Below are 16,481 nucleotides of genomic sequence, written 5' to 3' on the forward strand. Positions count from 1 at the left end.
ATCTGCACTTCTCAGAATTTTCAAAAAATTAATCCACATGTGAGTGCTTCAAGGCTGCTGCGCGTCGTATTCTTCATCATATTCCCTGTAACACTTACTGAATTTTTAAAATTGTAGCATTAAAACAAGCTCTTCTAGAGAACTTGGGAGATAAGGAAAAGCACCAAGAACAAAATGAATTATTCTTAGTCTTACCACTCAAAGTTATCCTGATACTGTTAAACATTATATACTATAGAATTTACTAGGAACTGTGTAGTATATGTAATACTTTATGTAGGTGTGTATATAGACATATATGTGGAACACTCATATACATAATTTTTACATTGAATGGGAGCATCCTATGTCTACTATTTTGCTTATCCTTTTTACTCATAGTAATTCCATGTCTTTTAAATGTCCCTCTGTGATTTAAATATTTTTTAAAATTTACTTTCCAGTTATTTGGCTATACACTAAATAAAATACTCTGTGAAATAATATGCTATCCTTTCAAAAGTGGTTGAATTTCAGAGTGATAATATGGAGAGAACACCTCTTATCTCTGTTAAGATTCGAGGGTGTGTGTGTGTTTGTGCATTTAAAGGTGTGTCAGCCACTGCATAATTGTTTTGTGAAGGTTGAATAAGTAAAATCGAAGAAGAGAAACAGGTGATCCGCTGGATGTTTTCTAGGGAGCCTAAATGATTTCGGCCACTTGAAGTCTTATAAAAAGGGCAGCGTTACAGATCCAGGATCTAATCTGAAGCTGTAGATGTCTCAGAAGGAAGAAGGAATTCAGAATTTCTAGGGCAGGAGAAATTTAGTTAGATGCCAGGTCAAATTTGTGAAGTTGCTGGTCATAAAGCTGGTGCAGTTGCGAGTCAAAGAGGGTAGACCTGGATCCAAATTGGATATTGCCAAAAGAGTAGTTTAAAGCATATCAGGGTGCAAGTAAGGTGGGAGGAAGGGCTGTGATAAATGAAAGGCTGGTTAATAGAGAAGAGGCTCTGGACCCGAGGAAGGGAGGCTGATGACAGTGAACAACTGCAAGGTACAGGTGAGCACTTTCAATTTGCTACTATATACATGCCCACTTGTATCTTCACAACTTTTTTTTTCACATGTGCTACAAATAGAGGTTATTTTTCTTTTTTAAATCATACGTATTCCAATCAGGTAGATTGAAAAACAGGTTATTATAATGCAAATTTATTTTAAATTGATTTTCATTTATAAAATTGACAGTGCTTTTATTGAAATTCTGTAAACAGAGATGAAAACTTTCAAAAGGAAAGATACAGGTAATTAGGCTATTAACTCTGCTTTCCTATAGCTGATCTCACAAGCTTATTTCCTTTTTCTTTTGGCTTAGATATTTACATTGTTTTAGGAAACCTGAACAAGATAATAAGCCGACTGTGTGGGGCCCTGTTGAATGTACTGATGTATGCTCACTTGAAAAATCTTGTCTGGTGCTTTACCTTCTATGTAAGAATCAGTGAATGGGCTGAAATGTAAATATCTCATGAGAAGCATGTTCCGTGAGAACAGGGATCTTTTCCGTTTACCTACCAGTAGATTCCCAGCACCAGGGTGGACAGAGTTTCCTTACTAGCTCATTATTATGCATATTTCAGAAAACAGGCAAAATGTTCATCTCTTCATGAGTGGTTCTGGGTGGAAACCACTTGAGAAGAGCAGTGCTCGCTGAGATCTCCCTGCCTAGCAAAGGGAGGGCTCTGCCTCTCCCTCCCGCACTCTGGCTTTGCATGCTCTCTGGTCCTGTTTCTTCCTTAGGGGAGTGGCCGGTCTCACCTGTGTCGTGGACTTTGTGTGTGGGGGGTCTCTTGACAGAGCTAAAATTTCAGATGTTAAATCCCTGAGTACTGAGAGACCACTGTAACAATTAGAATACAGAGTTAAACATATATACATGTCATGTAATTTGTACTGTTTGCTTTGATTTTATTAGGTAAAAAAGCTCCCGTTTTATTTAATAAAGAAATGATCGAGTCCATGAAGGAAGGGTCAGTTGTTGTGGATTTAGCTGCTGAGGCCGGCGGAAACTTTGAAACCACCAAGCCGGGAGAACTTTATGTTCATAAGGTAGAGCGAAAAGCATCCTCTGTCTGTGACCCAATCCCCACAGCTTCAGTGATGTGTGAGAGACTGTTTATTCCTTTAAGTCTGTAGAGAAATGGTGGCCTGGAATTTTCTAAGATTAAAAATAGGCACATTTAAAGCTTCTACTGAAATATGTATTTGTTTGTGAGGATATGTATGTATTTATAAAGATGTATGATTTCAAAACTCAGCCTTGACTCTCTGACTGAGAATTGTCCTAGAAAGACGGTGAGCTTTCAGTAATAGGCCTCCCTGACTGTATTTTTGTTTATTTAGGGAGTTACTCACATAGGCTACACAGACCTTCCCAGCCGAATGGCCACTCAGGCCAGCACCCTGTATTCCAACAACATCACCAAGCTCCTGAAGGCCATCAGCCCCGATAAAGATAATTTTTATTTTGAAGTGAAAGATGACTTTGACTTTGGTACAATGGGCCATGTCATTAGAGGGACTGTAGTGATGAAGGTGAGTAAAGAGATCTGCTCCTTCTTATGTACATAATAAATTTGTTCTAGAATTTCTGTTCATGGAAGAGTCTTTGTTTTGTAATCATGATATATTCTAGTAAAGTATTGATGTGCTGGGTTTATGCCAATAAAAATTGTTTAAAAGTGTAGAATAATTTAAAGAAAAATATCACTGACTTATGTACATGCATGACTTACCTGAAATATGCAGTGCTTTGGAAAAACAGAAACAAAAAACCAAAAACCCCAACACTGAATAAAATAAAAATTAAACATTCCCCTACCTATCTGCATTTAGGTTTGATTTGTATTCTTCCTTATATGTTCCATACACATACTAATTATACATCTATGTGTATATGCAAAACACAAACATTATATATTAATGTACACATGTTATATAGTTATATAAATGATAAGTTATAAATTACATGAATTTATATATTTGTTTAAGTTATTTTTAGAAGAACATTTTCCCCCCAGAATTTTAACTATTGTCTGTGTTGGTCTCAACGCTGGATTGACTTAAAAAATGGTATTTTTCTAATTTCTGTTAGGATGGCGAAGTGATTTTCCCCGCTCCCACACCAAAAAATATTCCTCAAGGTGCCCCAGTTAAACAGAAGACAGTGGCTGAGCTAGAGGCTGAAAAAGCAGCCGCTGTTACACCCTTCAGGAAGACGATGACGTCTGCTTCTGTGTATACAGCAGGTGAAGATCCCATTTCTTAGGAATTAGTGCTGAATCTCTGAATTTTGTGAGCATGTATTGTCAAAATGAGTACATGAAATGCTGTTGTCCTTCTCTGGATTCCATCAGGACTCGGGCCTGTTAGAGGCGATTTTTCAGATACAGGTCACTTGTCCCCCCTCTGTGGACGTGGAGAGGTCGTGGGCTGCCCACCGCCAGGGATATAGGCCCTGGGCTAGTTACTGGAATGCATGCGTGTGAAACAATACCCAGGCTGTTAATACGTTTCTTTTATAGAGAACACTGAAGATGTAATTGTTAATATTTTTATTTATGTCAAATAGAATGGGTAGTAAGTGTATGTCAGGTTGTGTTGGTGTTAAGTGCATATCGATGTGGTTATTTATTTATTCATTTATTTTTGTGGTCTATAAAACTTCACTTGTGATTATCTGCACCATTCGGTCAGACTGGGGAACCAAATGTTTGCGTTGAAGAATAAACCCCCCAAGTTACTCACTTAGTAAAAAAAATTCAATTTAAAAAGTTTTCTCTCTTTCTTTACAATTTTTTTCTTTTCTTTTCTTTTCTTTTTTTTGGTGAGGGAGGTAATTAGGTTTGTTTGTTTGTTTATTTATTCTTAGAGGAGGTACTGGGTATTGAACCCAAGACCTCATGCATGCCAAGCATGTGCTCTAACCACTTGAGCTATACCCTCCCCACCTCTTTCTTTACAATTTAACATAGATTCTTTGTTTTTAAATTTATCTTCATGAAGACACTAAATTATTGTAAAATAGTATAAGTATTCATTCTGGCTATGAATTGTTAGAGTTTGATATATGGATATTTGGTTTTAAATTGGTTTCTCTTTCATAGAATGAATTAAAAATGTTTAGATCTGCTTAGAGCCAAAAATAAAAACAAACAAAACCAAACTATAAAGAATTAAGAACCAGCACCAGGTGCACAGAATTTTTGTGGCCTCAGCATTCTCCAAATTCCCATGTGAGTCCAGATGTTTTAAAGCTAAGTATGTAACTCTCCTTGGATAAAGAGCAAATCTCAGCAAAATGATGGCAAAGGCCTCTGGTTGTGAACACTGTGAGTAGATGGAGAAGTGTCCCAATTTGCACTTACTGTTGTGTTGTACATGGGCAGTATTGTCAGCAGGGGTGCACATTTCCATTTCTCTCTGAGGTTCCTAAGGAAATACAGCAAGACATATATGATGGTTTACAGGTTCCTCTTATGTTTATTAGGTCAATATTTATTGCATTTTAATAGATAGGACAATGGCATATTCCAGTGAATAAAAGGATGGCCTTATATTTATTTTACTTTACCTTAAACTCCCTCCTTTAAAATAAAACCAGGTATTTTTCTTATGTATGTGTTGGGCATCTATTTGAATAGGACTTTTCAAAGAATCTGATTTGCTTTTTTCCCTTTTCTTTCTTTCTTTCTTTTTTGTTTTTCTCTGCCTTTCTCTTCTTTTTCCTGTTATACAGGCTAGAGATAGCACATTTGGTGTTATTTAATGTATTATAGAAAAGACATTAGCTTATTAAATAGTTATTAAGAAAACCTTCAGATGTGTGATATCTACCTTAGATGCCCAACACAGTGGATTGCAGATTATGATAATTAATGCTTCTTGACTAATGTGGGCATTGAATGAGTGCTAGATAGTGTGCTAAACACTTCACATGCCTTGGCTCATTTATTCCTTATAAGAATTCTATGAAGTGGGCATATTATTATTTCCTTTTTCCAGATGAAGACAGAAAGGGTTAATAATTTTACAGATGAGGTTACTGGAGCACAGAGAGGTTAAGTAATTTTGTCCGAGATCACACAGCTAGCAAGCAGGAGAGTCAAGATTTGAATCAGGCAGTCTGGCTTAAGAAAATATATCCTTAATGATAACTCTGCACAGCTTCTCCAATGTTTAACTGGAACACAAAACAATATTCTATCTAATTCTGCCTCCAGATGGTTAATAGTCCATCCATTGGAACCCTGGAAATCTTATATGTGGGTAGGAAAACAAAAATTAAATTACAGTCTTATTGAAAGGTTTAAAGTAAAATTAATGTCATTTGCTAATGTTCCAGCTGTGCCACTTATAAAGAAATAGTTTATATCAAGGGAAAAAAATATCTTATTCAGGAAAGTAAAAGTCCAGCTCCCAGGTCACCCAATATCATTTGGTTTTCACTGACCATTAGGTAACCCTTTCTTCTGTTACGGAACAACCGTCCACATGTTTGCTGTTAGGAGAGGCAATAATTAAAGATGTATGTTCAGAGCTGACTGTTCGTATTCTGCACATTCTTAATTTGTATTTTTTTTTCCCCTTTTCTTTGTAAAATCCTGTTTGCTGACTTGGTGTTGAGGCTGGAGCTGACTGCCCTGGCCAGCAGTCCAGTCCAGATTCAGGAGCAATTGCAAAACTTCTGTCCCGGGTGGGTGGAAGCCATATGTTTTGGGGAGGTGCTGGAGTGAATGAAATCCTTCCTACTCTTTTAAAATCCCTATTCCTCAGCCAAATCTGAGTGATATGAAATTGGCTTCACAAAAGCCTCTGTCTCATAAAGGTTGTGTCTTGCCCAAGTAGAAAATGCTTTGGTAGATCCTTTATAGGCATATAATTCTGGAATAAAAACACTTGTATAAACACATGTGGCATTGTCAATGAAAGTTGAAACAGGGAAGAGCACAAGTTACACAGAGGAAAATGTACAAATTGTTACTAATGTGACTCATAAATTTTGCTAGATGTTTACAGTTTATTTTGGGGGGTGGTGATCAGGAAGTTGAATTTTGTTCACAATACCTTTAATCCCATTTCGCCACCCCCTTCCCAATCATGAAATCATGAAAAAAAAAAAGCAACTCATTATTGGCAAGGGTGTGGAATTTAATAGCATTGACTATCCCACGTGTTTGTGTGTGGGTGTGTGTGTGCTTTTAATCTTCCTGAGATAATTGGATGTGTGCTCACACTGTGTCCTCTCTTTCTCTAGGCCTCACTGGGATGCTGGGGTTGGGCCTTGCGTCTCCCAATTTAGCCTTTTCCCAGATGGTGACCACTTTCGGCTTGGCTGGCATTGTGGGCTACCATACCGTCTGGGGAGTGACCCCTGCTCTCCACTCACCACTGATGTCTGTCACTAATGCAATCTCAGGTTTGTTCCTGTTCTCATTTTCCATCCCCTTAGGTCTGCAGGGGCTTATTCAACTCTAGGAGCACTTCCAACGAGGTGTCTGAAGTCTGGGTTTTCCAGCTGTAGGGCTTGGCATCTGAGGTGGAGGTTGAGGTGCCTTGGGCTCCTACATGGTGCAGGGGTGGGGTTGGAAGTAGGAGGCCAAGGGGGTGTGTCAGGCCTTTGGGCTGCTCCCATTTCAAGCATTGCAGGGCCACTCTTACTTCTTTTAAGTTATGATTTCCTTCAAAGAAAGGATTCATCTGATAAAGTGTGGAAGCCAGTGTTTCACAGTAGCAGCATGGTCTGGGCGGCAGTAAACACAGGTCTTCTCAAGACTGTTCTCTCTGGCCCCCAGTGATGGCTCAGATCTGAGGAGTGAAACCCACATTGGACAGGTGTGGGAGCTGCCCTGGCTCGGAAGCCTCATGGCCCCAGTGGGCATGTCTTGCCATAGGCATAGCTTCCAGGATCTCTGCAGGGAACAGGTCCAATTCCAAGAAGTACTAGACTCAGGAAAGCCCAAAGCCAGGGCTTTCATCATCATATGTTTGTAGTTCATGCGTAGTTTTTTCCAGTTCAGATGCAGTTTATCCCCTGGAGGTCCCTTTTCAGCATAAGTAATGTTGTCTGATAACATTACTGGTTTAAATCAATCAGGGGAGCAGAGCTAGAAAGGTAAAGGTGGAAGCCTTAAGCGAAAGGAGCAAATGTGCTGTTAAACCTTTGTCCATGAAAGAGTTCAGTGAGAACGGCATGCGAGAATATTCTCCTCTGTGATGCATGTGTGTGCGAGGTCTCTTGGCTATGGCGTTTGGTTTGCCATTGTCACTATGGCTGTTCACCACGTTGATGCTTTCTTCCCAGGGTTGACTGCAGTTGGTGGATTGGTGCTAATGGGAGGGCATCTGTATCCTTCCACAACTCCTCAGGGCCTGGCTGCTCTTGCTACATTCATATCCTCGATCAATATTGCAGGTACGAGGACCATGAAAGAACCCAGGGTGCTATTTTTTAATGGTGACCGTGATAAGTGAATATAAGTCAAACAGACATTCACAGAGTCAAAATAGACATTTTGATTTTAAGAATTTTATCATGCCTTTAAAAAATGTTTCACTCAGATGACAGTTGTTCTCTGTGAAGGGAAATTAGTTACTTTGCCCATGTGTAACTTTTAGAAACTAGTTGATAAAAGAACACCCCTCCCCCTCAGCGCCCCAAAACAAAGAAATAAAATGATGTCTCGCTGCATGTTAACTGGAAAGGTATTGAATGCATAGTTTTGCATTAAGCTGACTTAGAGCTATCACCATAACATCTCTGAATGAGTATAACTTTAGATAAAATTTCACCCTTTTACCTCATCCTGGCCTGTGTTCCTGAAAACTGAAAGCCCAGCACATCTCTTGTGTATGAAACTCATTCGATGCTATTTTGTAGCTAAAAATTATTTACCATGTGCAACAAACCTGGTGCCTGTTGATAGGGTATTTTTTTCTTTTTTCATTTATTATAGCGTTTAACAAACACAATAACCTATTAGAAAAAAATACTGGCCTTTGATCACTTGCATTCCCAAGTTGCTTGAATGGCTATTTACTTTTAGTCACGCAGAAATAGGTTGGTTCTGCATTCTGATAGCAAGTTTTCTTCCTGAATGTATTTAAGTTTCCTCCCCTTCAATGGAACTGGCTTGAATAATAGAATAACTTCTAATTTTGAGGTTCTAAAATGTTACTTAAAATTATATTTATTCCTCGATGATAAAGATGTGCTTAAAATAGAAAAATTGTATACACATAGTATGTATATATATAAAATTATATATAATTGTGTATATATATGAAAGTATATATAACTTTAAAAAATTATGTTGCTCAATGAGATAACTCTTTTTGTTTTATATTTATTTGGATAAGGTGGCTTTCTGGTGACTCAGAGAATGCTGGACATGTTCAAGCGTCCCACAGATCCCCCAGAATACAATTACCTGTATCTGCTCCCTGCTGGTACCTTTGTTGGAGGATATTTAGCTGCCCTCTACAGTGGTTATAACATTGAACAAGTAAGAGACTCTTTTGAAAGCTTTTATTTTTTGGCATTGTGTCTTCTTCCCAGTTAGTCTTGACATTACCATCATCAAAATTTAAATTCTGTCAAGCAAGTACAACAATAACTCTCGAAACATCTTGGTCAAATAAAGCATTCTCATCCTCTAAGGATCAGGAGCCAGAATTCTAGAGACAGGTTAGCCTGCTAGCTCTGCACATGTGGGTTTATCTGCTTGTCCCTAAGCTTTTCCACATGTTAAGCAGCGCCAAGAAGATTCTTAGTATTCCTTTTATGTACGTGGCTGGATTGTTGTACGGATACAATGAAAGAATCAGTAAAAATTGGAAACTTTTCATTATTAAATACTATCAGTCCTTTTCCTACTTACTTCTTCCCCTATGAAGCCAGATGTTATGGCCAGTATATTAAAAAATGATAATTCAAAAATGAATGCTGTATAGAAAAATAGAAATAATCAAGCTGAACTCTGAAAGTTCCATGTCTAAACATAATAGAGACTCAACTTTGTTCTGAACTCAGTCATATCTTTCTTTAAAATGACTGTCACTAAATTACAACCTCTCTGACATCTGAAAAATCATGTTTCCCTTGGTTTCTGTTGATTCCCAACATGTATTTGCTTAATGAACACAGTCTTTTTTGAAAGGGTTAGATCAGTGAGTCAGGGAGACCCACGTCTGCATCCTAGATTTGCTGTTTACCGATCATTGACCTAGGGAAAATTCTGTAGCCGTTTTAAGCTTTGGTTTTCTCTTTTGTAAAATGAGGGTGATGATTCTTTCCTCCTGTGGCTCTCATGAGACTGAGTTACAACATAAGTAAAATAGACGGCGTGGTCCCTGGCACTTACAACCATGAGGGTTGGCTCTTTTATAGCATTTGGTTAAGTCTAGATCCCATAATAACTCTGTTTAAATTTAGCTAATTTTATAAGCATTTGTACATGCTATCAAATCCAGAAGGAACCAATTTACATAAATGGTATAATTGCAAGTACAATGTAAATTATTAAATATGTTACTATCCCCTATGGATAGGAAAATATATTGATATATTGAAAGAAGAGCTCAATTTGGTCCTTCTGTTGTCTAAATTTAAAATTGTCCTCAGACTGAAGGTTCTGATAATCTTTTTCTCTCTCTTCCCTTTACTTTGAAAAGATCATGTACCTGGGCTCCGGCCTGTGCTGTGTTGGCGCCCTGGCCGGGCTTTCCACCCAGGGAACTGCACGTCTTGGCAATGCACTGGGCATGATTGGGGTGGCTGGAGGCCTGGCAGCCACTCTTGGAGGCCTAAAACCGGACCCAGAATTGTTAGCTCAGATGTCTGGAGCAATGGCTTTGGGCGGTACCATTGGTAAGCACTTTTGGGTTTCTGCCTTTATGTGAACCAATGCCCTTTGAACACCTGAAGGCAATTAGGCTCAGAGATTAAAAAAAAAATTTTTTTAATTGAACTATAGTCAGTTTACAATGTTGTGTCAAATGCACAGCATCATAGTTCAGTCATACATATACATACATATATCCGTTTTCATATTCTTTTCAGGCTCAGAGATTTAAGAGTGCTTTGTCAGGAGTAAGAACTTTTAGTTGTACTTCAGTTTCTAAGTATATATACTTCTGTTTGAGGCCCATATTGATGAAAGAATTTAATTGCCTTAATGGAAGTTGCTTCAGTAAGTACTGTTTTGGTAAAAAGTCATCATAGTTGGTATAACTTTCATTCATGTACAAATGTTTTCAACATTGAGTAAGTACATCAACTCCGTCAAAAGAGCAGGCTGTAAAATGCCTTGTACTCAGTCCTGGTTTTCCATTACTGACTCTGTCCAGTTAGATGATAATAGAACGAGGGATTGGGACTCTTGTGTGTACTGTCTATAGGCTCATCTTTTAGTCTGCTGGGTATAAGTTATAGTAGAAGATTCTGCTTCAGAGACCTGTTAAAACCTTGAAAAACGTCCCGTGCCAGCAGAAAAACCACCATTTAATCTTATTCAGTGCTTGTTAAAAAAAAACTTCAAGAAGTTTTTGAGCTGGTTATTAAACACAGCCATTGTCAAAAATTAAATTATATAAACTTAAAAAATTATATTAGAAACAAAGAGTATAATACTAAAAACTCATGACTTTCTAATGAATTCACTAGGTTTTATTATTTATGCTTTTGAGGTTATCCATGTGTCTTGAGTCTGTGTGGTAGAGACACTGTGTAATGGTGGGTGGGCTTCTGTACGTCTTTTCTGGAACCCATATTTAATGCCATCACGCTGGTAGCTTGAGATCAGCCATGGCAGTTGTATTTATACCATGGAAATCAACAAATGCTACAAATCTGGGTTTCATTTATTGTTTTTTTGGTTATCCAATCTAAGAAAGTGATGAGGATAATGTTAATAATGCAGCTTAAACTTAAAAGTGTGTTATATTGTGGAGTAAATAACCATTATATTATGACTAGGACAACAGTTTGAGCAAATATTCTTCCAGGACTTGGAAACTATTATCAGATTCAGTGAAGTTGCCACTCACATGATTGACAATGAGTGAAGTTCTCATGTGCCTCTTATGTTTCACTCTGGTCTTACTTGTAAAAGTAAACAAAAATCTCAACCAGCAATTCATGTAGGAACTATACCCATTCATCAGTTGCAAACACTAGGTTGGCTGCAGATACCAGAGTTTGGCAAAAATCAATGAAGGCTTTCGAAGCATTCTGGGAAAGTCAATTGGCTTTATGAAACTTACAATAGAGTATTGTATATTTTATTATTATTATTATTTTACATTTTTATTTATTTATTTTTCTTTGTGGTGTGGAAGCTAATTAGGTTTTTATTTATTTATTTTAATGGAGGTACTGGGGATTGAACCCAGGACCTTGTGCATGCTAGGCATGCACTCTACCACTGAGCTATACCCTCCCTGTATTTTATTATTTTTTGAAAATTGTGTGCTGCATACCTTTTTATCAGTAAAAACTCATGTGTATAGAACACAAACTTATGGCTACCAAAGGGGAAAGGGAAGGGGGAGGGATAAATTGGGAGTTAAGGATTAGTAGGTAAAAGCTACTAGATACAGAATAAACAACAAGGTCCTACTGTACAGCACAGGCAACTATATTCAATAGCTTGTAATAACCTATAATGAAAAAGAATATGAGAAAGAATATGTATATATATGTATAACTGAATCACTATGCTGTATGCCAGAAACTAACACAACATTGTAAATCATCTATACTTCAATAAAAACAAACAAACAAAAAAACAGAGACATGCCCTGCCTTCCCCCCACCAAATAAAAACTCATGTATGTATTTATACACACAAATTTTTGTCCTGAGGAGCTGATGGTTAAGTATTTACCAGCACGACATTAGCTTTACAGTCTCCTTTCATCCTTACCCAGGAAGGCTGGGCATGCTTTCTTAGAAATCCCTAGAAAGGCACCTGAAGGAAAATGCTTGTGCTGCAGGTTCATGGCAGGAAAACCTTCAGACATCATTGTTGCAAATATTCTGAGCCCCACTCCTATGTCACCCAACTGCAGCCAGGAAACTCCTTCAGAGTCTCCTTCCTGATTTGGTTGTTTACTACTCAAATACTTACATTTTGTTACCTTTGGACTGGGCTCCATCCACACACCTAAAACCTAGGTTGTCTTCACAGACTAGCTGTTTCTTGTGTGCTCAGAGGCGAATGCTGGCTGATAGAGAAGAGAGCCTGGGTTATTCATGAGTGGGGAGACTGTCAGGGGTTTAATGGGAGCCTTAAGTGTTCTGAAGAAACATTAGTCTGGGGGAGTGTTGGAAGTTTGTAAGGGGAAGAGTCGTGTGTTGATGCTATGTGTTTGGGTTCTTTGGAGCTGTGCCTTGCTTAGGTGTGTGGGAACCTGCTCTTTGAAGGGGTATTTAAGCCACTGTTCTTATCCAAATAGTCCCTGTAAGAGAATATTTTGCTAGGAAGCAGTTAAATACTTAACTAATGACAATGTTGGAGATCCTTAAGTGTGGTCTTTTTTAAAACTGGGGTATAATTGACACATAAGGTTAGTTTCAGATGCACAGCATAATGATTTGACTTTTATATATACATATATTGTGAAATGATCACCACAATAAGTCTAGTTAACATCCGTCACCCCACAGAGTTACAAGGTTTTTTCCTGTAATGAGAACTTTTGAGATCTACCTTCTTAACTTTCAAACATGCAACATAGTATTACTAGCTGTGGTCACCATACTGTACCTGACATCCCCAGGACCTATTCATTTTATAACTGTAAGTTTGTACCTTCGCCTTCACCCATTTTGACCACCCTCTGGCAACCAACCACCTAGTCTGTTCTTTGTGACTGTGAGCTTGGTTTTTTTTTTTTACCTTTTTTTTTTTTTTAAGACTTCACGTGTAAGTGAGATCATACAGTATTTGTCTTTCTCTGTCTGCCTTATTTCACTTAGCATAATGCCCGTAAGGTCCAGTCATGTTATCACACGTGGCAACATTTCCTTCTTTTTTATGGCTGGGTAATATTCATGTGGTCTTTCTTGTGGTCACTTCTCAAGGGTCTGTTGAGCTCTGAGTTCTCTGACTTCTGTTTCCCAACAGGGCTGACAATCGCGAAGCGCATCCAGATTTCTGATTTGCCTCAGCTGGTTGCTGCTTTCCACAGTTTGGTGGGCTTGGCGGCTGTGCTGACCTGCATAGCAGAGTACATTGTAGAGTATCCTCACTTTGCTACAGATGCAGCAGCTAATCTCACCAAGATCGTGGCCTACCTTGGTACTTACATCGGTGGTGTCACGTTTAGTGGGTCTCTTGTTGCCTATGGAAAATTGCAGGGTAAGTGATTCAGTATAGAGGTAAATATCTATTATTTAGGGCGTTTACGGGTCCATTTCAATTTCAGGAAAGAGCTTAATTAGTAGGACCTGTTAGGTGAAGAGTATTGGTATGGCCCTGAGAAGTACTATAAAAGTTTTTTTTTTTTCCTCTATAGAGGTGACTTCCCTTTAATTGAGCCTTACAGACCTCACAGAGCTTTGAAGCCATGACTTCTGCAGACAGCTCGTGGAGGAAAGTAGTGCACGGAAGTGTGCATCGAGGGACTAGTTGACACTGATAATACATACGAACAAAATAGCATCGTCATGATCTTTGGTTAGAGATACCTGTGTAGCATTCACAGAAATGGACTTCATACGTTTTCCAGCATAGAGAGAGGCTTACTGAAGTTTGTGTGATTAGGGTACCCTACTTACTTTGAAAACAAATACACATTTTAGGGGTCTAGCATGGCAGCTGTCACTGCTGCTGAAGGCAGTCGTGAAAACAGAAGTGGAGGGAAAGAAAACTCACATAGCTGCTTTCAGTGTTTTCCTAAAAAAGCGAGTCTCTAGAGAAGCTAGTTAGTGATTTAAAAATCTGGTCTTGCCTCTCAGTAGTCAAGTCATTAAAATTAAGTGAGTGAGGGAACTTAAGTGACATGTAAAAATCACAAAAGAACTTCGAGCCCACAACATTCGTGTCTCACACTTTGTCCTCAGAGCAACTTGCAGACAAGGGCTCTCCTCCCTTGGGTGCAGTTGATTGAATTAGAGAGGCTAATGTTCTAGGACTTGGTTTTGAAGTCTTAAATGAATAAAACCACACTGAACAACTTCTGTAGTAGTCAAACAGGGAAAGAACGATCACTTTTCATGATTCCATGATGAAGAGGAATGAAATGGTTGTGTGATCAAAGTACAGGACAGTTAAGTTCAGCCACGCCTTTTCTACTTCTGTTGACATTTACATGTAAGAACTCTCATTTGCTTTTCTGTTTTAATAGCTGCTGATGTAAAGTGATATTTTAAGTAGCATGTTTATTCTAATACTAAGTTTTGGTAGTTTAGGATTAAATGACATACACTTAAGAGTGTGTGTGTGTGTGTGTGTGTGTATGGGGGATGGTGGTGGTTCTTATGATGTGTTCTAGGTTCTGACCACCACATGCTTGGCCCCAGGTATCCTGAAATCCGCCCCTCTCCTGCTCCCCGGGAGGCACTGCACTCAATGCAGGCCTGCTGGCTGCCAGTGTGGGTGGAATCATCCCGTTCATGATGGACCCCAGCTTCACCACCGGCATCGCCTGTCTGGGCTCCGTGTCGGCGCTCTCTGCTGTCATGGTGAGTAGTCAGAGATGGAAAGCACTTGCTTGCCGAGGAACTGGGAGTATTCTGTTAGAGTACAGTCCAGCCTTGTCCTGTCTCTTCAAGTCCCCTGGTGGAATAAAAGTCTTTTCAAATGATGTCATGTGTCTGTCTTTGTGGAATTTGGAAACTATAGAAAAGTGTGAGAAGAAATCACTCTCTCCACTCACTTATTCCTGTCAGTGTTGTCACATGTGACATCTTTATTGCTCTGGGGTCTTTTCACCAGATCAGTGGGTTGGTGAACAGAATTTAAAAAGCCGAAGGTTTCAGTTCTGTTCATTAGGACCCCTGCTGTGTGACAGGCCCTATAAAATAGTGCCTTGGGGTTTACATAGTAAGTGTCCAGGAGTCCCTGCCGTTAGTTACTCTCACATTTGTTAGAAGCTGTGATACTAAACCAAATAATTGTATAAGATGAAATGCACTGAACAAACCCTATGTGTTCAGGGAGACCTTTCAGGATAGGTTGGTCCTCTTCTCCAATTACTGCATTTAGCCCGTGGATACATACAGTACTCCTTCGTTGTCTGTGGTCACAGTGTAGCATTTTGTTACAGCACTCAGCTCTGTGTTTGTCACTGACTGCTTCATGTCTGTCTAGTATACTCTATAGTGTATGCTTTGTAGACAAGGTTTTAGTTTAGAAATTTTAAAATCATTTACAGTGCTTAGCTCAAAGTTAGACATATAGTAATTGTTTAGTCACTCTGAACCCTATCCTCAGATTTTCAAACTAGTAAGATATTTTAGTTTTCGCTGCTTCAATTGGCAGCTGCAGGGTCTTGCTTATCAGCTAAATAAAACCATAAAAACTGGGAAATTTACTCTGCTGTTATTTTTCCCAAGCGTAGACCCCTCTCCAGTTTCTGCCCTCTTTTCATCACTGCCTTCTAGGGACTTAGGGATTTTGGGGGGCAGAGGAAGTGGTTCAGCGCTTGTACTTTTATGTCTGTGGGAGAGTCAGGTAGGGGGCACGCGGTCATTACCTGCTGTGGAACTTACATGTAAATCTCTTAATAGAAAAACTGGGATGGTTACGTGCCATGATGCTCCTTGTCAGAGGTTTCTTTTTACTCGATTAATTTTTAGCTCTGCTCTGGTTTTCGTCCTAGGGTGTGACTTTGACAGCTGCCATTGGGGGTGCTGACATGCCAGTGGTCATCACCGTGCTGAACAGCTACTCAGGCTGGGCGCTGTGTGCCGAGGGCTTCCTGCTCAACAACAACCTGCTGACCATCGTGGGCGCGCTCATTGGCTCCTCGGGCGCCATCCTGTCCTACATCATGTGTGTGGTAAGGAACCAGCGACTGAAGGGAAGGGAGACGGAGTTCTGAAAGTGATGACCTGTTTGTCATTTCTTTTATCTGCAGTAAGTATAGATAATTAGGAAGGTTCAGGATTAAGATAAAAATCTTCTGAGTGCCTCCATCTGGCGATCAACACTGAAGATTTTGATTTATTTCCTTCTGTTCTTTTTCTTTGTGTATTACCTATCTGTGTGTTTACTTACTATACTGTACACTGTTTTACATTTAAATTTTTACATCTTACAAATTATAGTCTTGCCACTTTCCTATCATTAAAATGCTTTTTAAATATTATTTTACTGATGTATCATATGGATATACAAGATTTATTTAATTTTTCCCTAATGTTAGACCTTTAAGGTTGTTTGATTTTTATTTTTCTTCCGACATAAATACATATTTGGCACTTCTGATTTTCG

The 16,481-nt window shown here is 38.9% G+C and overlaps 1 protein-coding gene across 1 annotated transcript in view; it reads left to right on the plus strand.

Annotated features, from left to right (window-relative positions):
* NNT (nicotinamide nucleotide transhydrogenase) overlaps positions 1 to 16,481 on the plus strand; it is a 72,340-nt gene that overhangs the window by 27,274 nt on the left and 28,585 nt on the right. Inside the window, 11 exon segments of the mRNA XM_032471784.1 lie at positions 1,958 to 2,091; positions 2,386 to 2,577; positions 3,137 to 3,290; positions 6,299 to 6,460; positions 7,346 to 7,456; positions 8,401 to 8,546; positions 9,715 to 9,910; positions 13,170 to 13,403; positions 14,567 to 14,607; positions 14,609 to 14,728; positions 15,868 to 16,047. Coding sequence (XP_032327675.1) covers positions 1,958 to 2,091; positions 2,386 to 2,577; positions 3,137 to 3,290; positions 6,299 to 6,460; positions 7,346 to 7,456; positions 8,401 to 8,546; positions 9,715 to 9,910; positions 13,170 to 13,403; positions 14,567 to 14,607; positions 14,609 to 14,728; positions 15,868 to 16,047 — 1,670 coding nt within the window.

The sequence above is a fragment of the Camelus ferus genome, chromosome 3 (assembly GCF_009834535.1).
Source record: "Camelus ferus isolate YT-003-E chromosome 3, BCGSAC_Cfer_1.0, whole genome shotgun sequence".
In the NCBI taxonomy this organism is placed as follows: domain Eukaryota; kingdom Metazoa; phylum Chordata; class Mammalia; order Artiodactyla; family Camelidae; genus Camelus; species Camelus ferus.